Below are 20534 nucleotides of genomic sequence, written 5' to 3'. Positions count from 1 at the left end.
CTTCTTAGGGAGGTCATCTGTCGGTGAAATTGAGTAACCCCGTTTTTTATTGTTAAAAGACAAATGAAATTATGATTAGTAGAGACGCAAGTCAAGAAAATGTGTGTTTGCATTTTTATGTCCAAACACGAGAGGCGTGCTTTGGCTTACCATGAGGGGTTGCAGTGGCATGAAAGTAGGTGTCACAACATGCGAACCAGGTGACACGGGGAAGCTGTTCTTGCCTCCTGCTGGCCCTGTATCAAGAATGTTCTTTAAAGTTAAAAAAAAAAAAATGTTCTTTAAACACCTTTGGTGGAGTCCAAATGTCTGGTTTACAAATCGAATTGTGCAGGTTCGCAAGCAGTGTGGGTTTTTAACTGTTTTTGGTTTTTTGTTTTTTTTACACTTTTCTGATGATTTACTTTAGTTGCAATTTTTTGCCTTGTGCAGTGTGATAAGCAACATCCTTGAAAGAACTGCAGCGCAGGGCAGGTTTTTTTTTTTTTTTTGCTTTGAGGAAGACTACTTCCCTTTCTTCCTTCAGACAATCAGTTTTTAAAAGATTACTTTCCATTCTCGATTCACTCTTTCTTTGCCATTCTGGAGACTGAAATTTGGGACACCCATCACAGATTTGCTTTGTGTTTGTGTGTGTTTATGCTTGTATTATATGTACATATATACTTATGATATGTCTATATATGTGTACGTGATATCTACATATATGTAGTGTATATATGTAAAGCTTGCTTGTGGGTGTATAGACATACATGTATATTTCATATGTATATTTTCAGTTGTTTCTCAGGAAGATAGACTGCAATTTAGATCTCTCTTTCTCAAAGAAACAATGACTCTGCTTTATTGTGTCTCTACAAGAGATCATGCTTCCTGACGTAGCGTTAAAAAAAACTTCTCCTAGATGGTATATTTTAATTCCGAAGATAGATGCAAAATAATAAGTATAGTATTTAAAAAAAAAAAAAACAAAGCAGCCTCCAGAGCATAATGTGATCATGTGCTCAGGAGGAGGCCGAAAGGATGAAAACGCAAGGGAAGCCAGTGCCCGTTGGTGACCCCGGGAGCTGGGGTGGGACGGCTCCCGTTGGCAGTGTGGAAAGCTGGCATCCGGCGCTCAGCTGTAGGACACTGACCCGCTGCTGGTCCCTGTGAGCAGTGAGGGTAGAGGTCCTGGTGCCAAGTCATGATTTCGGGGAGGGGGAGACGAGGCAGTGGGTGTTGACCTGACCCGAGCTGCCTTTTCATTTGGTTCACATGAGCACTGAGTGGGCCGGGGCCCAGGGAAGCCACGGCAGGGTCCGAGGAAAAGGCAGTTAGAAAGCAAGAGGGAGTTTTGATTCTTCAACTCAGCAACCCTGGCAGGGTGGATGAGGTGGAGCTGGCCTTCCTGGAATTGTCGCGTCGATTTTCCTGTTGTGTTTCACTGTTGACGCTCTCACAGACACACAGGACCGCTCCAGCACTGCCTGCCACCCACCATCTGGTCTCGGTGGCCTGTCTGTCCTTTCGTGGGTCCCCATCCTCTGCCTACGGCGATGTTTCTTCAAAAAGAACTAGGGTGCAGTCCATTGGTGGGTATTCAAGGCAATCTTTTTGTACGAATCTGGAGAGATGCTAAAAGAAGTCTTAAGGACAAATGTTCCATTTCCTGTTTTTAACCTGTTTATCCGTCTTTCAGTAGAACAAATTGCGTCTCTGAGACTGTTGAAGGGGTTTCTTCACTGTTAAGACAGGGCAGAATCGGGCAGCTGTTCCTCCAGAAATCAGGATTGCTTTTTTCCGTCGTCATTTGTGTCTTTTTGCTTGTCTGCTGGTATAAATGAACTCCAGAAGGTGTATTTAAGCATTCTGTTAAGTAAATTTGGAAGACTGGGGGTTTCAATTAAAATAACCAGACAGTGTGACCTAGCTCCCATTTCTCCTTAATTCTTATCATTAAAGGCTTCATATCCCTAAAGACATCTGCCAGGCTTCCAAGTGATTCTTTTCAGGAATGTTCATTCATTATTAATCAGGTTGCATGGGCAAGAGAGTATGTGATTATTTTAAAGAATGTCCTAGAGATCCAATTATTAAAAAATGAGCATGTTCCAGACAGATGTGGAAGGACAGGAAAGGGTTTGTGAACAGTTTAATTCAATTTGCATGAATTCCACCAGGTGGGTGTTGGGTGAAATTAAAAGTCTTTCCTGGTTCTCAGTTCAGGTATCAGGTAAAACATTTGAACTTCAGCACTCCTTAGAATACAGATGAAATGACAAGCGATTAAAAATATCTCTTGTACTCATTAGTTATTTTAAAACTTGAGGCTAGTGCCTCCGTGCTTATATGCTTGTCCCTTTTTTTCCCCATCAGTCCCTCTGGTCTCCTACAACTTGGTTGGCAGAAATTTTTTACTCGTCTCTCATAATGAGGTGAATGAATTTGAGTGTGCTGATGGTCGGAGGTCAACAACAGTGATATTTCAGAGGCATTACCTATAGAATGTTACGGGATCACTTCTTTTTTCACCTGTTCCTATTCCATGTGTTATTTATACTGTTGCTTTAAGAGCCCTTTTGCATTTTGACTGTTCTCTGCCGTAATTTGGGGTGGGATATAGCCTATGTGGTGGTTTCAATTTCTAGTCTTTCAGAATGCCATTAAATTCAATTGAATCTCCCTTGCCCCTCTTGCCATCATCCCATGGCTCTGTTTTATTGTGCATTTACTGACTCACCTGCTTCTCAAATCAGCCAGGATACTAATCAGTAAAGTTAGCATTCTGGTAGTATTTTTATTGTGTGGTTTTTATAACTCAAAGTTAAATACTAAACCAGGGTTGAATGTGCAGACATTGAGTGCTTGTATTATGTTGTTTTTTTAAAAATAAGTTTATTTATTTATTTGTTTTTGTTTTGGGCTGTGTTGGTCTTCGTTGCTGCGCGTGGGCTTTCTATAGTTGCGGCGAGCGGGGAGCTACTGTTCGTTGTGGTGCGCGGACTTCTCGTTGTGGTGGCTTCTCTTGTTGCGGAGCACGGGTTCTAGGCGCGCGGGCTTCAGTAGTTGTGGCACGTGGGCTCAGTAGTTGTGGCTCGTGGGCTCTAGAGCGCAGGCTCAGTAGTTGTGGCGCACGGGCTTAGTTGCTCCGCGGCATGTGGGATCTTCCCCGGCCAGGGCTTGAACCCGTGTCCCCTGTATTGGCAGGTGGATTCTTAGCCACTGTGCCACCAGGGAAGCCCTATTCTGTTTTTTAAAATACTCGATTTCTGGTGAATTCATCTGGGGTGTAGCACCCAGTTTTTACTGAGTTTCTGTTAGGTCATGTTTGGGGTTTGGAGGTTATATTTTTCTGAGATGAGACCACGTCCTTTCTGAGTTTAGTCTCTGTTGCAAACCCTGCCTCACCAACTGAGGTTCAATTCCAGTGTTTCCCAGTTCCCAAGTATTTAGTCCTCTGACAGTCTGTATTTCTGCCGATCCAAGACAAAAACATCGTTCCACAGTCCTTAAAAAAAAAATACTCCACCTGTGGCTCTGTAATAGAGATAATCTCACAGCAAAAATCCAGACGGCAGTTAAGTCCACTCAACCTTAATTACTCATGTGAGGAGAGAGGGTAGGAAATTGACTTGATCCTGTTTCTGAAATTTAAAAGAATTCTTTTTAATTCTTAAAGAATTAAATGTGTGCATAGCATTTCTGACGCTGTCTCATTTTCACAACACTTTTAGGAATTGCTTTCACCAAACCATTTTTATGGGGCTTGGTGTAACGTGCAGTTTTGACGGTGTTTGCAATCTCAGTTATGTTTTGGTAAAACGTATGTTTTGGTTAACATCCAGCTTAGTTTCAATACTCCAGAGGATGTGGTGGGAGGGGGTGGGGGGGGAAAGGGAGGAAGTCCTTGGGAATCACCCGGGCAGCGGCTGAGAACCACCTGATATCGACAGTTGACCACAGGCCGCCCAGTGTCGGTATCCAAGTTTATTCCTTGGTCCAGTGACATTAATTTCCCTCATAGCGATGGTTTCCAGAGCTTACAAAGTGAGGGACTGAAAGTAAAATTATAGGTGGCTAGAATGCATGTTCTTTTTCATATACTCCCAATTAGAAAAATTATTATTGTTGATGGAGTATGCAGACATGACATAGAATACATTGTAGGGAAGCAGTGAGAGATGGATTTACCTTATGATTAAAACGTCAACGTCTCCATTAAGAGAAATTTGGAATAAAAAAACGCGGGGATGACCTGCTGACAATTGAATATCTCCTTATCCTAGTTGGGTGATTGAATTCATAGAATGCACTTGGTCTGGAGATTTGTAATCCTTGGTCACTTCTTGATTATATGGGTAAAAAATTTCCATACTACTGGGGTTTTGAACTGGAAAGTCTGCTCATTGACTCTGACCATGGATTAAACCTTGCAATGCATGCCATCCTCACAGGGGTCCTAGGTGTTTCTTCAAGATGCAGGTTATCTTCATTAAGTCATAGCAGAAGTCAGGAGAGACTCCAAGCAATAAAGTTGTGCAATTCTAAAATGAGCTACCGAGCAGGATGGTGGCAAGGGTTGTGACAGCATAGGCAGGGGGTTAAATGTTTTCTCTGCATTGACTTGTCAGGTGAATAGTTTTGCCTTTTACTTCAAAGGAGGGGGCAAAAAAGATGAATCCAAGAGATATGAACACAGATATGAACCCTCTTAACTTCCATCTCCCTGGCCTATCATAGTGATCCATAAGGGCACCCATCCTGAGTTCAGCCATCTCCCTTCTCTAGCCTAAACCCTACATCTGAACTCTTTAAGTCCCAGTGTCCTTGCTTTTCCACTGGGAACTTTCTCCTCCAATTTGTTTCCTTCCGTATCCTGTACCTTGGACAAAAGAAAGCCCTTCTCCCTCCGGGAAAGTCCTCCTCCTGGGATGAGTGCTAGCTCAGAATGATGGTACCTAGAGCCCAGAGGGAGCAAGGGGGCATCTGCCCAGGCAGCTGGATCAGCCAGATCACCTTCACCATCACCTGGGTGCCAAGGTGCTGTCACCCCTACAGCCCTCACCGCTAGCTCTCCCGCAGTCTTTCTGTTGTTCTCAAGTTTTGACTGTGAATGTTACCTCCATATGAGATTCGTGTTTGTGCTCACACATGCCTGCCTGTATCGGTCCCAGAGCTAATCTGATTCTATTGAATGAATGATGAAAGAAAATGACTCATATAACTTTAAACCTGAGTCTCATTACTGATCACTCTGTTGTGTACTAAGAAATACTATTTTCAAATAAATATTTTAGTTATTTTGTGAATAGGGTAGTTATTTTGTTTTGTGTTTTTCAGCTAAAAGCTTTACTTGGCTAATTGTAAACATGTCAGACATGTCACACTTTTTAGAGCCATCTTTTAAAACATTTCTTCTTTGTTTAGTATGAAATCCCCAAATACAATAGTGGCCAGGGCTCTTTGGGCTTCTAGGAGGTTCGGCTGTCATTTTAAAAAAACAAGAAAATGAACATGAAACCAAAAAAAAAAAAAAAAAACTCACAGGGGTGAAAATGATTTGTGCTAGGAAGAAAAGCAAGGGCAATTGCTAAGAGCAGAAAATGGTCCCGTTTACTGGGTCTCTGGTACAGGAGGTGAGTGATAGGGAGGGAGTAAGGTTAAAGAAGCAGTTTGGGAGAAAGTTGGGCAAGGCTTTGAAAAAGGAGATCAGATGTCAGGACTCATACTTTGGGCAGCAGGGAGCTGCTCAGTGTTTTGAGCCTTTAAGTGACCAGAAAAAGTTATGATGCCGGAAGCATGTTGCAAAGATGAAACTGAAAGACGAAAGATTGGAGGTAATAAATCAAATTAGGAGATATTTTTGTGTGGGTTTTTTTTTGGTTTTTGTTTGTTCGTTTGTTTTTGGCAGTAGTCTTGGAATGCAGTAAAGATCTAGATCAACACGGAGGCGGTGAGAACAGAGAAACCAGTCAAAGAACTACTAAGGTTTGACATTTACGTGTCTTGGCTAATGGTTTGGATTTGGGGGAAGGAGAGTGTACAGTTTCCAATTGATTCTGTAACAAATTACTACAAACTTGATGGCTTTAAACAGCACTGGGGGTCATCAGTCTGACACTGGTCTCACTGGGCTATCATCAAGGTATCTGCAGGGCTGTATTCCTTTTGGAGACTCCAGAGGATAATCTGTTTGTCTACCTTCTCTAGCTTCTGGAGGCTTCTCACATTCCTTGGCTTGTGGCCTCCTTCTATATTCAAAGCCAGCAGTAGCTTGTCAAGTCTTTTTCACATGGCATCATCTGACTCTACTCTTTTGCCTTCCATTTCCATATTTAAAGACCCTCGTGATTACCTTCAGTCCACCTGGATGATCCAGGCTAATCCCCTTGTCTCAAGGTCAGCTGCTTGACAACCTTAAATCCACCTGCAACCTGAACTCCCCTTTGCCTTGTAATGTAAAACATCCACAGGTGTCAGGTATTAGGATGTGGCCGGCCTTGCCGGGGCGGGGGGGGGGGGGCCGTTATTCTGCCTGCCCCAGAAAGGGAGGAGTAGAAAATGAGGCGGGTCTCTGACTTGTGCCGATCAGGAGAATGGAAGCACCATGAGGCCTGGAAGGCAGATGGGTTTGGGAGGGAAGCTGATGAGTCCCATGAGATGCACGCTCTGAGTTGAAGCGCTTACGGTAGGTAAACGAAGCAAAGTACTGTCAGTGCTGAACTGGGATTCTGAAAAGAGATGGCACTGCAAGACATGAGCCTAGGCATCAGAGAAGGCAGTCCGTGGATCAGCCTGGATGGCTATTTGATGGAAGGCTGGCTGGCCCTTTCGAAAACACCTAGGCTTTGCTTAGCTGGAGGAGAGAGAGGAAAATCAGAAAAGCCCGATCTCAGTGCTACACAGAATGAGGGGTGGGAGTGGAGGTAAAGGAGCAAGGGAGAGGTGTGGAAAATAAATATCCATTTACTCAGTTCCCATTTTAAAGAAGTGCTTTCCTTCGAAGTCTTGAATCTATAAGAAAGTTTCTTGAAAAGGTGTCTGGTGCCCAGTGCTTTCCAGCATCCAGAGCTTAACTGCATCCTGTGCCCAAAGACTTTGCTGCTGAGGGATGTGATTGGAGTGAGTTGGAGGGAACATCTGCGGACACTCACCCAGGGACACACAGCTAATAGCAGAGCTGCAGATCATCCTGCATTATCTGGCCACCCACGCAACTCTCTCCTTTCATTCACTGTTCTGTGCCCTGTTCTGAACCTCAAACGGTGGATGAGTAGAGGTGTGAGCTGCGAATTGTTTCCGTCCCCAGTCTGTTGCAAGGCTTCCCATGATGACCGACATCCTCCTCTGAATGAGAACCAATCAGCCCATTCAGAAAAATGTTGAGCTATAGCACTTCCTGACAATGATATGCACGTGTGATTTCCTTCCATTGTAGTGAAAGCTAAGAATCTCTCTCTCTCTGTCTCCCTCTCTCTCTCTCCCTCTCTCTCTCTCTCTCTCCCTCTCTCTCTCTCTCTCTCTCTCTCTCTCTCTCTCTCTCTCTTAATCGGAGGCCTGGAAATTAAATTACAGGAGTTCAGAAAAGAAAAAGATAACATTTGGCACACAATCTGCCCCTACTCTCACACCTCTATGTGCTTGGTGAAACCCCTGTTCATCTTTAAAACCCACTTGCATGTTGCCCTCCTTCAGGAAGCTTCCCCATTCTCTTCTCCCCCCAGTCTTTGGCGTGTGTCTTTTGTCATCTTGGAAAACCATTTGTTTGTATGTTCTCTCCCCTGATAGACCATAAGATCGCTGTGAGGAGGCGGGGCAGGTGTTACCATTGCTTGTCCCAGGACTCAGCACCTAGAGGGACTTCATTCAGTATTTGGTGAAAGAATGAATGTCATTTTCATTTCTCAAAAAAAGATTTTAAAGCTAGAAAATAAACCGTGCTATTTTTTTTTTTAAGGTGGGAGAATGGCATGCATGCTTGGTAGTAATTTATCGTTGAGTAGTTTAACAAGAATATCGCTACCATGGCAAAATCTGGATAAAAGTAGTAAAAATGAGATCCGCTGTAGATATCAAATCAAAATCCCTTCCTTTCTGGCAGCACAGAGGCCAAAGGTTCAGAAAATTGGCTGAACCTCACTTTGCATCTCGATATTTTGTCATCACTTAATATAATTAACCAACATTTACAGCATAGACACTTGCATAAAGCGCCACGCCAAGTGCTAGGGCAATAAAAGAAAAAAGGTCCAGTTCTGAGCAGCTGCTATTAAATCATTCTTACGTAAATTGCCCCTGAGCACTTGACTCACATCGTGTCCATTGATGTCAGGGTGAAATCCCATCGCATGGCATTTCCCGTTAGCACTCGAAACTTGTACATGCTTGTCGAAGTCTTACTCTCCCAGTGTGGCCATTGTTGCCTGCACAGCATTTTATTCATACTTCTTTGAGAGTGCTTTTCATTTCTCTTTTGGCTGGCTGGACATGTTCCTCTCTTCTGAAACATGGGTCAGCAGAATAAGATCCGCACGCCAAATCCAGCTTGCTACCTGCTTTTGTAAATACAATTCCATCGGACAGCCACCATCTTTCATTTCTGTAGTGTGTATGACTGCTTTTGCGTGCTGCAGTGGCAAAATTGAGTAGTTGCAACAGAGACTGTCTGGCCTGCAATGCCAAAAATATTTACTGTCTTGGCCTTGGTAGAAAAACTTTGCTGACCTCTGTTCTCATATTTTTGAGAGATTCTTGAAAGCAAGGGTTATGTTTTATTCTTTTTGGTTTCGTCCCCAACATCAGTACTTTGTATTAACTCAACCAACAGATGTCCGAGTCTTACTGTGTGCGAGGCGGTGTTCCCGGTGCTGGCTGTGCATCCCTCAAAGAGCAAAGCGAAGTCTCTGCTCTCGTAGAGCTGATATTCTAATGCTGGGGCCATGGGGAGAGACGGAGCAGCGAACAAACTAATAGACTATGTCGGTGATGAACATCATAGAAGAAAACAAACCGAGACAGGGGAAGAAGGGTTGCCGCGATGGGTGGCTGGGTGGTCGTGGTGGTCTTAGGGGAATTGCTTTCATGTGGGCTTACAGAGAAAGTGACATCGGAGCGGAGAGTCATTCCAACGACCTTGCCAAGGGGAGACAGGACGTGCGTGGCGTGCTTGAGGAATCACAAGGAGACCATGTGCCCAGAGCAGAACAAGGGGTAGCATGGGAGGAAATGAGGTCACTGTCTGAGTCTGTGTTTTCTGGGGCTGGTTTTATTCTGGTGAATTTCTCCCTGAGTGAGATGGGAAACCCCTGGAGGGTAGAGCAGAGGCGAGGCAGGCTCTGTCGTGTTTTAACAGGCTCTGGCTTCTGAATGGAGGATAGGCTATGGGGGGGGGGGGGCGGGGCGGGGCAAGAGTGAGCAGAAGCCAGGAGACCATTAGAAAAAATACTGCGATCATCCAGGTAGGAGAGGATGTTTGTTGGCTTGGTCCATGATCATAGAAAGGGGATGAGGAGGAGGCCAGAATCTGGCTTCTCGAGCCAGCTCAGTGCCTGGCATTCGGTAAATGTCTCTTGAATAAAATGTCAGCATCTCCATCGGGGTCGGCAGTGTAATCGCCTCTAGAAATTCTGATTGCACCGCTCCGGGATGGAATTCTGGCACCTGCCGAAAAATACAATCGTCAAAACTCTCCAGACATAGTTGAGGCTCAGCCCCCTGTTGAGATCCGTCGGTAGGTGTTTTTGTTTCACCTGAGAACGAAGCAGACCACAGGGGCTACCTTTTTCCTTTACATGCTTCTGATGGGAAGTGAGAAGAAATTTGATGTAGAGAGAATTCTGTTTTTCCATGATGAACCAAAATGATGATTAATGGGTAAAACCTTTCCATTTCTTCCAAGCTATCTGTAGGAAGGGTTGGCCGGGAACAAGCGGGGATGGTAAGTTTCTCACAACAGCAGCCCTGGGGTTTCCATTGTAGGTTGTGGAAAGATGAGAAAGCTTTAATATTTCAAATCTCAGCCGCCCATTTATCCTTTCTTATGTAGTTAACATTAGCGGATGGCTGGAGAGGTCTTTAAGATGCCAGGCTTCTATGAAGCCAGCAGCTCTTTAATTTTTAACAAGCTTAGCACATACTTTACACTTTAATGATCAGTTACCGTTCAGTTGATAGCAAGATGAGCATTAGTTTAACCAAAGCACCCCATGGTATTTCTGAGGGATGCTATTTCAGAGAGGGTCAGGGCATTCTAGAAATTGCGAATTTTGTAAATAAATGGAGGTGTGAATACAGAAAGGCTGATTGTCAGAATCACTAAGCATAGCTTTGGATGTGAAGCCCTCCTATGAATCAGGCTGAGAAAACCCCCCCGGAGTGTGATTTGAACCTTGCATCTACTGGGTGAACTGCACGATTCTCCCACAGCCCGCAGTGGGCTGCGTCTAATATGCCCGTCACCGTTGCGCAGACCTCTGCTAATGGCCTTGAAAGGGAGAAGGTTCAAAGGGGCTTGGTTCCCAGGCCTGCTAATGAGCATAAGGCCTCTTCCCTCTTAATGAGCAGGGGTTTATGTGGGATTCTTCACCCTCCCGTTTTGGAAGGGGAGGCAGGCGAGAGTTCACAAAAGCAGCAAGTCTTCCCGGCAAGGGGAGCGTGCAGCTGGGCCACCCGAAGGCCGCCTGGAGCAACAAAGCTGCCGGAGGTCGTGCCCGGGCCAACGTGGCTCTGAGTGTGAGGCTGGACCTCCTGCTAGCCTGGCCTGTCGCTGGCGACAGTGGCAAGCCCTTGATGGGAGATTTCAGGCCGGGAGGGCTGTGCAGGGTCCGTCGGCAGCCCTTGTAAATCTCCTCGGACGACTGCGACTACCTTCAACTGCTTTCTCAACTGTAATCGTCCCCACTGTTACAGCTTAGCAAATGAATATTGTAGCCACGAAAATCCTTGTTCTAATGAACTATGTCGTTATTAGTCATTGGTCCCCAAGCTCACCGCCGCCGCTGAAAAGGCCCCCAGATATTTTTCTTTGCTTCCCTCTGCCCACCCACGTCCCACCGCTGGATTAAACAATAGAATTATTCAGAAGAGTAACAAACGCCTGCCAGAAACGTTGCCTCTATCAGAGTCATCTTTGTGAAAGTCACTGTTTTTTCTCGGGAATGTATTTTGGAAACTGACATCCCCTGCTGAAGCATTATCATTGCCCCTGAAATCAATCACGTGTTTGATTTCATACACATTTCATGCCCATTTCTACAGTAAGTGCCTTTCTCCTTCTCTGAAGCCTGGTTCGGTATCGCAGAGTAGAGGCCCTTAAAACACGTATACTTAACCTGTAAGTTCATAAATTCAAAGTTATGAAAGACTCCATAGTTCATTAATTAATGTTTCTACATTTTCATTTTCAACGCAAGGAAAACCTGGCCGTGGCACAGTAGGATTATTGTGATTAGATATGGAAATTACAGTTTCAAGAACTTGCCAGTTTGGAGTGAGATCCTTTAAAGAACAAAATTGCAAAAAAAAAAAAAAAAAAAAAAATGCTGCTTTCAGTGACGGGAACCTTGAGGAAATGTTAGCTGGTCTGCTGGCTTAGGGTGTTTCCCCACACCCCGCATTTCCCCAGTGAATAGAGAGAGAATTATTTGGAATGTATACACATTTACCCTTCCGTGACCTGTGTTGGGAATTATTCTGAGATGTGTTCAAAGCTGACAGCCCCCCATGGCTGACCCCCTCGCGCCTGATCAAATCTTACGTTCTGTTTCCAGATAGCTGATCAGCTTCCTTGGATTTTGCTGATGACCCAGGAGAGCTTTGCCTGAAGATGGAAACACTGGAGTCGGAGCTGACCTGCCCTATTTGTCTGGAGCTCTTTGAGGACCCTCTCCTGCTCCCCTGCGCACACAGCCTCTGCTTCAGCTGCGCCCACCGCATCCTGGTGTCACACTGCGCCACCAACGAGTCCGTGGAGTCCGTCACTGCCTTCCAGTGCCCCACCTGCCGACATGTCATCACACTCAGCCAGCGAGGTCTAGACGGGCTCAAGCGCAACGTCACCCTGCAGAACATCATCGACAGGTTCCAGAAAGCTTCGGTGAGCGGGCCCAATTCCCCCAGCGAGACCCGCCGGGAGCGGCCGTTCGACGCCAACAGCATGACTTCGGCCGAGAAAGTCCTCTGCCAGTTCTGTGACCAGGATCCTGCCCAAGACGCCGTGAAGACCTGTGTCACTTGTGAAGTGTCCTACTGTGACGAGTGCCTGAAAGCCACTCATCCGAACAAGAAGCCCTTCACAGGCCACCGTCTGATTGAGCCCATCCCGGACTCGCACATCCGGGGGCTGATGTGCCTGGAGCACGAGGTTGAGAAGGTGAATATGTACTGCGTGACCGATGACCAGTTAATCTGTGCCTTGTGTAAACTGGTCGGGCGGCACCGAGACCATCAGGTGGCAGCTTTGAGTGAGCGCTATGACAAATTGAAGGTTAGTCCGATCCGCCTTAAGCCAAACCCCTTTCTGCCAGCAAATGTCATGGAAAGAAAAAGTATATTCACTGCTAGCTACGTGGCAGGTGAAGGTTTTCTCTTCGCCTTTGTTATCTGATTCGTTATAGCACGTCCTTTTGGCAGCCTAGCCACGTTACACAATAAGGGTATCTTGGAAAAGTTGACTGCTGCTTGTAATGTTAGCGTTGTCAAGGTGAGGGCGAATTCGGAAAAATCTGGATCATTTTCAATCCTTGCAGTTGAGAGAGAGAGAGAGAGAGCGGGGGGGGGCGGAGAGAGAGAGGGAGGGGGAGAGAGAGAGAGAGCGTGCACGCGTGAGAAGGAATGGCAGATGAAATCTGGGTTTGGGCATTTTGGGGGCGTTTATTTTCCTTACTCATCAGGGAAAACTCATTTCACTTGCATCGTACCTGTATCTGGTTACTGCCCAAACAGAAGAATAGAAGGAGGAATGCCTATAGCAAATGTGGGACTTTAGAGGACATGTGACCTTTTATTCCTTGCGTAAATGATATCCAGCGTATTGGTGAACTAGAGTGTCCCGATCGTCTCGGGTTTCACGAAAGAATTCCTTTTCGTGGAGGCTTTTTATGCCATAAGGTTACCGGCAAGAATGTTTGAACTTCACTTTTAACATGAATTAGGAACCAAACTCCACCTCAGGGAATGATAATTAATATGACTATACGTCAGATTTAAAAAATCACTCTCTAAATATGGAGAGAAGGCACCAGGGAAGAAATAAGCCAGGCCTCCAGGTGTCTGTTCATCTGCGGGCGATGGCGGGTCTAATTATTGCAAACTCAGCCGAGAGAGTTTGCTCTGATCATGAGACGCTCTGTCTACTCTGTTCACCAGCTAATTTTAGATAACAAGATGCCAATTAAAAGGAAAGGAAGTATAAATTAAGAGCTTTGCGTAAATATATATTGAAGTCCTTCCTCTCAGGACAAACACACACTGTGTTGTTGAGCAAACAAAATGAATCACATGATCAAAGGTATTACCGCTCAGAGCTCATCGTCACGTCTCACAAATGGTTCCTATCACTTCTGCTCGGCGCTGCTGGGGGCTTGTGTTTACCAGGACCACGTCGTTTATTTGGGGGATGCTGGGATGAACGGACCACATCTGTGATTTGGTTTGGCTATTTCTTGGTACGCTGAGGGAGTTGGGCATGCCGAAGTGAATCCTTGCTTCCAAACGTCACTTGGGGAACAAAAGCATCACCTGGGCAGCATGCCTCACTCAAAGTGAGGTGACTAGTATAAAACCATCTTTAGGGAGCTGAGCCAGAGGATGGAGGTGATACAGACAAGGGAAGAGAGACGCTGACTGTTTTTCTAGTGTCGTGCACGAAGGTAGCCAAAAACACACCTCCGGAGTTCTTAATAGCAAAGGCAGTGCGTGTGTGAATTGTGCTGCTAAAACAAATTCTTCAGAAATTGCTGTGGCTATCAAATTTTAGAAACCAAGGTGATCCCTCCATCCTTTTTTGGTGGGGGGACAGAATGTTTAGGATGATTGAACATAGGTGTTTTTTTTCCTTTTTTAAAAAATTGAAGTATAGTTGATTTACAATGTTGTGTTAGTTTCAGATGCACAGCAGAGTGATTCAGTGATATATATTCTTTTTCAGATTCTTTTCCTTTTTAGGTTAATACAGAGTATTGAGTAGAGTTCCTGGTGCTATACAGTACGCCCTTGTTGGTTACCTATTTTATATATTGTAGTGTGTATATGTTAATCCCAAACTCCTCATTTATCACCCCCCCATGACCACCTTTCCCCTTTGGTAACCATAAGTTGGTTTTCAAGGACCTAGGTGTTTTTGCTTGCCGAAACGTAAAGCTGCCAGATCGTTTTTTTTTTTTTTTTTCCAAAAAATGTTCCTTTAATTGGCTTGACACTGCGTGTAATGACCATTTGTCAAAGCACCACAATGAGGTTCCATATTCAGCAGCTCCCAGACTTGATATTTAAACCTGATCCTTGAGTTCTTCTCATGACTTGGGTACCGTCACAGAGGAGTTCTTAGTTATTTACATCTCCAAATTTAAGAGGTGACACTTACATGCCCTAGCCCTTTTTGTGATGAAAATGAAACTCTTCAATTATGAGCCCTGCACACTTGTCTAATCAAGCCAATGGGTTAGCGGTCATTTATACTGTCACCGGGAGGGCCTGAGAATTAATGATCTAGTGGATTTTGTCTTCTAATTCCAGAAATATGAGCATATAAACAGCACCCAGTGCACCAAAACACATTTATAGCCGCTCAACAAAATATGCTTATAAGCATTTATTTACAGCCATTTCACAAAATGTGCTTATGAACATTTAAACAAATAACATGCTAGCATAGCCTGTTTGTTCTAAAACATGCCACTTAGGTTAGAATTTTTTAAAAAATCATAGAATAGATGACATTTGGGTGTCTGGCACTTCAAAACCTAAGTACAATATAAACATTGAATTTTTGAAGAAAGTAATAGCATACTGAAAGGACCAAAACCAAGACAGGGTATTTTTGTTAATTACTTTGATCTGAAAAAAGTAAATGTGTTTTTTTTTTCTTTTGGTTTATTAACCATGTTTTTAATGTCTTTATTGGAGTATAATTGCTTTACAATGTTGTGTTAGTTTCTGCTGTATAACACAGTGAATCAGTTATATGTATACACATGTCCTCATATCTCCTCCCTCTTGCGTCTCCCTCCCACCCTCCCTATCCCACCCCTCTAGGTGGTCACAGAGCACCGAACTGATCTCCCTGTGCTATGCGGCTACTTCCCGCTAGCTATCTATTTCACATTTGGTAGTGTATATATGTCCATGCCACTCTCTCACTTCGTCCCAGCTTACCCTTCCTCCTCCCCGTGTCCTCAAGTCCATTCTCTAAGTCTGCCTCTTTATTCCTGTCCTGCCCCTAGGTTCATCAGGTAAATGTGTTCTTTTAGTGTATTTTCCTGAGGCTTTAGCATCTCGTACAGAAATGGACTTGTGATGATGTGGAAACACAAAGCATGTAGGAATTTGAGGATGCTTTCATTGATAAAATGATAGACTTGTTTCACTTATTTGAATATGTAAGGATTCAGGTGTCTGCTGTTTGAAAATGTTTTTTTTTTTTACTTCTGTTAGTAAAAGTCCATTATTTGAAGAGGGGGAATTCTGCAGTGATTATGAAGAATAATTATTTCTTGCAATAACACTCAACTTTGAGGGACATTTTTTACTCACATGAGCTCTCAGTATACGTGTGTTGATATAGAGGATTGGAATATACTTTTGTACATTACACCTTTTTTTCTAGACACAAAAGGAAAAAACATTAAAAAATTCCAGCATGTAGAATTCATGCAAGCAAAATCTTTCACATCATTTGAAATAGCATCAGGAATCTAATGCTTTCAGAGACTATGCATTGGGAAGTACTCTTAAAATATTGAAGCAAAGAGAAAATTAAACCAGCACTTCCTGAACTCTGTTTTAAGATAAAAAGAGAAAAGTCTTCCTGACAAATGCATAAGTCTCTAAATGGAGCATATCATAATGTGCACCTTTTCACATCGTTTTGATTGAATTTTAAGAAGCCTCTCAGTCCTCCAAACTTGGATCAAAAGTTTGATTTGTGAACCACATAACATGTAAGAGAATTTAATAGAACGCATTCCGGAGTTTTCAAGGAATTACGATGCAGTAATTTCTTTTCCTCTGTTCCAGCATACAGTGTTGCAGCTCTTGTTTCTTTCCCCTAGTTACACCTATAAAAATACACAAACCAAGAAAAATTGACCTTTCCTTGCCCTTCAATTTCAGCATAGTCCGACTTCAAGTCAGCTGAAGCTGAAGTTCCAAATCATTGTTTTGCTTCTCTGACTCTAATTGGCCTTCTGTTGGCCGAGGGATCATCCTGTTATAATTTTATAATAGTTTGATAAAGCTTCCAATTAAATCTCAGCCTTCCTCTGTAGCCCTTCTCATCTGGAGGTGAAGACATGGGGTTTCACTCTTCAGCTTCATTTATAGATCATAAGGGTCTATATTTTTTAAAGTCTTGTACTTTATTTGCCATTGGGGAAGTTGTAAGTAGAAACTGAGCTAGACTTTTTCCTTTCTCCTTAGAGCTTCTATAGCTTGTTTCTTCTCTGAAAATAGTAGCCGGTTTAGTGCAGGTTCCAGTGAAAGGGTGTGTGTGTGTGTGTGTGTGTGTGTGTGTGTGTGTGTGTGTGTGTGTGTGTGTGTGTGTGTGTGTGTGTGTGTGTGTGTGTGTGTGTGTGTGTGTGTTGCGTACATATGCGGATAGAGGCCAGTGTGTGTGTGTGTGTGTGTGTGTGTGTGTGTGTTGCGTACATATGCGGATAGAGGCCAGGGTTGCTACATCCTACAGGGTGCAGGATGGGCGCTCCCACGTAGAGTTGTCTGGTCCCAAATCTCAATAGTGCCCAGGTTGAGAAACCTTCATCTGTGAGAATTTAGTGTTTGTCACCGTATGAATTTGCCACGACTGCCACAACAAGGGACCACAAACTAGGTGGCCTAAAGGAAAGAAATGTATTGTCTTACAGTTCTGGGGTCCAGAGGTGCTAAATCAAGGTGTCAGCAGAGTTGATTCCTTTTGAGGGCTGTGAGGGAAGGAAGAATGGATTCCAGGCGTCTCTCCTTGGGTTGTAGGTGGCTATCTTCTCCCTGTGTCTCTTCACATGGCATTCTCCCGGTGTGCTTGTCTTTGTGTTCAGATTTCCCCTTCTTGGCGTAATTTTTTTTTTTTCTGGCCGTGCCACGAGGCATGCGGGATCTTAGTTCCCCGACCAGGGATGGAACCCAGGCCCCCTGAAGTGGAAGCACAGAACCTTAACCGCTGGACTGCCAGGGAAGTCCCAAATTTCCCCTTCTTAAAAGGACACCAGTCATATTGGATTAAGGGCCCACTTTACTACAGTATGACCTCATCACAGCCAATTAGAGCTGCAATGATGACCTTATTCCTAAATAAGGTCCCATTCTGAAGTATGCGGGATTAGGACTTCAACATATGAAATTTTAGGGGCCACAATCCAACCCATAACAATCACTCCAGTGTATACCTAGTTATCCAGTCAGGTGAACACTCGGTAGGTCCCCCTCAAGGATTTCATCACCCTAAGTTAGGCAGAGACCTTTGGCTCCCACTGCCCCATCACCCACCTAAGACTGACCACAGGGTCTTGCAGGTAATGAATTCCCAATAAGTACTTGTCAGCTGCTTCACTGATGATCAACTGTTAACACTACATGAAAACTTAAATTCCATTCCTAATAATATTGCAGATATTCATCCGTAAACCCGATAAAGAATTCTATAAGATAATCTCTAAATAAGAGCACAGCCAGATATTACATTATGTTTTATCCAGCTGGATGTGAATGATTATTTTGGTCTGTATTGCATTTCATTGGTTTAAATTTAATGGTGTGAATTTTGATAAACTAGATCTCAAATACTTGTAGAAAGCTCACCTTTGTTTTATGCTCCTATGTGATGGACACTTGATAGACCCATTATACCTACCATTTCCTTTATCCTCCCATTAACCGTATCTGACATATGGGTTCTATCTATCTATCTATCTATCTATCTATCTATCTATCTATCTATCTATTTATTTATGGCTGCGTTGGGTGTTCGTTGCTGCACGCGGGCTTTCTCTGGTTGCGGCGAGCGGGGTCCACTCTTCGTCGTGGTGTGCGGGCCTCTCATTGCGGTGGCTTCTCTTGTTGTAGAGCACGGGCTCTAGGCACGCGAGCTTCAGTAATTGTGGCACGCGGGCTTCAGTAGTTGTGGCACGCGGGCTCAGTAGCTGTGGCTTGTGGGCTCTAGAGCGCAGGCTCAGTAGTTGTGGCGCATGGGCTTAGTTGCTCCGCGGCATGTGGGATCTTCCCAGACCAGGGCTTGAACCCATGTCCCCTGCATTGGCAGGCGGATTCTTAACCACTGCGCCACCAGGGAAGCCCTGACATATGGGGTTTTTTGAGAGGTCACGCAAAAGTAGGTTAATGTATGCTGCATAAATGAAGGCAATATGAACAGAAACAGTCTCTCTCCTTCACAGAGCTTAAAGTTTAGCAGAGAGTGCCGGTGGGTAAACATTTTCTCTGGTGGTGGTGGAAGGAGGCACGCTGCCCAAAGCAGGGACGACACCAACCCCAGACCTGAGAGACGGAGAAAGGCTTCCTGGAATAAGGGCCATCACACCTACCATTGCCAAGCTATTTATTAGAAAACAATGTTGAATTTACTAGATGTCCGTAGATTGTTTGGTATCATTCTTTTTTTATTTTTCCCACTTACCATAGATTGTTTGGTATCAGTCATTCTTTTTTATTTTTCCCACTTACCACATCCCTTGTGCAACCCCTGTATCTTTTTTCAGACTAGTTCACAATAATTCTAGGCTAGATTTTAATCTAACATGTAGATATACCTTATGACATTTTGTCACACGATGCCACTGGGGATATGTGAATGTCAGACACATGTCTTCCAAAATGTTTTGGTCATATGAGGTCTCACCAGTTCCAACTGGCCCCTTCAAATTGTGATTCTGCTTGTATTTATTTCGTGGGAACATTTCTTGAGTCTGCAATATATTTTTTAAAACTTCCCATGTGACGAAATACAGTTTCCAAATATTTGTCAAATATGTTAAACCTGTATTTTAATTTTCTTAGTTGGGTACAAAAACTATTTATGATATACGGAGTAAAAGAAAACATCTCTAAGGATATGTTCTTAACAGTAAGTTAAAGGCTCCATCTTTCTCCTCTCTCCTTCTCATCTGCCTATTCCCCCTGAGGAGTCCCCTCTCCCTCCTTCAACTGCGGATAGGAATGTCTTATTGCCTGATGATTTATTGTTATCGGAATCATTTTTGAGAAGCTCAGAGAGTTCTGGGATATGCACAGACAAGTACGCAAGGTACCTTTTAGTCACATGGCTGTGGAAACAAATGCAGTTTTTGAACGTGTTGCTTAGCTTAACTTCCTCTGTAAAACAGGGCTAATAATGTACTTACTTGCGTAGAATCATGGAAAAACAAGATAAAATGTTTCACGTAAACCCTCAGCCTTGCGCCTGGCAATATATTATAACGTAAAAATACTGTAAGAAACCAGGGGGTTAGAATGGCATGATGGTTAAGGTGTGGAATTTGGAGGCAGACCACCTGCCAATTATTTTTTTTTCTTTTTCCTTTTTTAATTTTTATTTATTTATTTTTGGCTGTGTTGGGTCTTTGTTGCTGTGCGTGGGCTTTCTCTAGTGGTGGCGAGTGGGAGCTACTCTTTGTTGCGCTGAGCGGGCTTCTCATTGCGGTGGCTTCTCTTGTTGTGGAGCACGGGCTCTAGGTGTGCGGGCTTCAGTAGTTGTGGCATGCGGGCTCAGTAGTTGTGGCACGGGCTCAGTAGTTGTGGCGCACGGACTTAGTTGCTCCGCGGCGTGCGGGATCTTCCCGGACCAGAGCTCGAACCTGTGTCCCCTGCATTGGCAGGTGGATTCTTAACCACTGTGCCACCAGGGAAGCCCTGCCAATTATTTTATTTTATTTTATTTTATTTTATTTTATTTTATTTTATTTTATTTTATTTATTTATTTATTTATGGCTGTGTTGGGTCTTCATTGCTGCGCGCGGGCTTTCTCTGGTTGCGGCGAGCGGGGGCCACTCTTCATCGCGGTGCGCAGGCCGCTCACTGTTGCGGCCTCTCCCGTTGCGGAGCACAGGCTCCAGACGCGCAGGCTCAGTAGTTGTGGCTCACGGGCTTAGTTGCTCCGCGGCATGTGGGATCTTCCCGGGCCAGGGCTTGAACCCGTGTCCCCTGCGTTGGCAGGCGGATTCTTAACCACTGCGCCACCAGGGAAGCCCCTGCCAATTATTTTTTAACCAGTGCTTGTCTTATTTGCGTGTGAGGTAAGAGTCCACGTTGTTGCTTTCATGGGCTTTGTAGTTCTGTGTCTCAAGCACCTGGCGAAGGGCGGGGGCATGACAGTGAATAAATGCTTGTT

General features: G+C 44.3%; 1 protein-coding gene across 5 annotated transcripts in view; it reads left to right on the top strand.

The window, feature by feature from the left end:
* The window catches only part of MID1 (midline 1), a 615186-nt gene that overhangs the window by 475392 nt on the left and 119260 nt on the right, over nucleotides 1-20534 (top strand). For 4 of the 5 annotated variants that reach the window (XM_068533512.1, XM_068533511.1, XM_068533508.1 and 1 more), the window contains one exon: nucleotides 11751-12466. In XM_068533512.1, the coding sequence (XP_068389613.1) occupies nucleotides 11807-12466 (660 nt within the window). In that variant the 5' untranslated portion in view covers nucleotides 11751-11806. The remainder of the gene's footprint in view (nucleotides 1-11750; nucleotides 12467-20534) is intronic. The other variant, XM_068533513.1, reaches the window with a different exon arrangement.

Source organism: Eschrichtius robustus, chromosome X (genome assembly GCF_028021215.1).
Source record: "Eschrichtius robustus isolate mEscRob2 chromosome X, mEscRob2.pri, whole genome shotgun sequence".
Taxonomy (NCBI): Eukaryota; Metazoa; Chordata; class Mammalia; order Artiodactyla; family Eschrichtiidae; genus Eschrichtius; species Eschrichtius robustus.
Note: the sequence above shows the minus strand (reverse complement) of the source record. Positions and strands in the feature narration are given on the sequence as shown.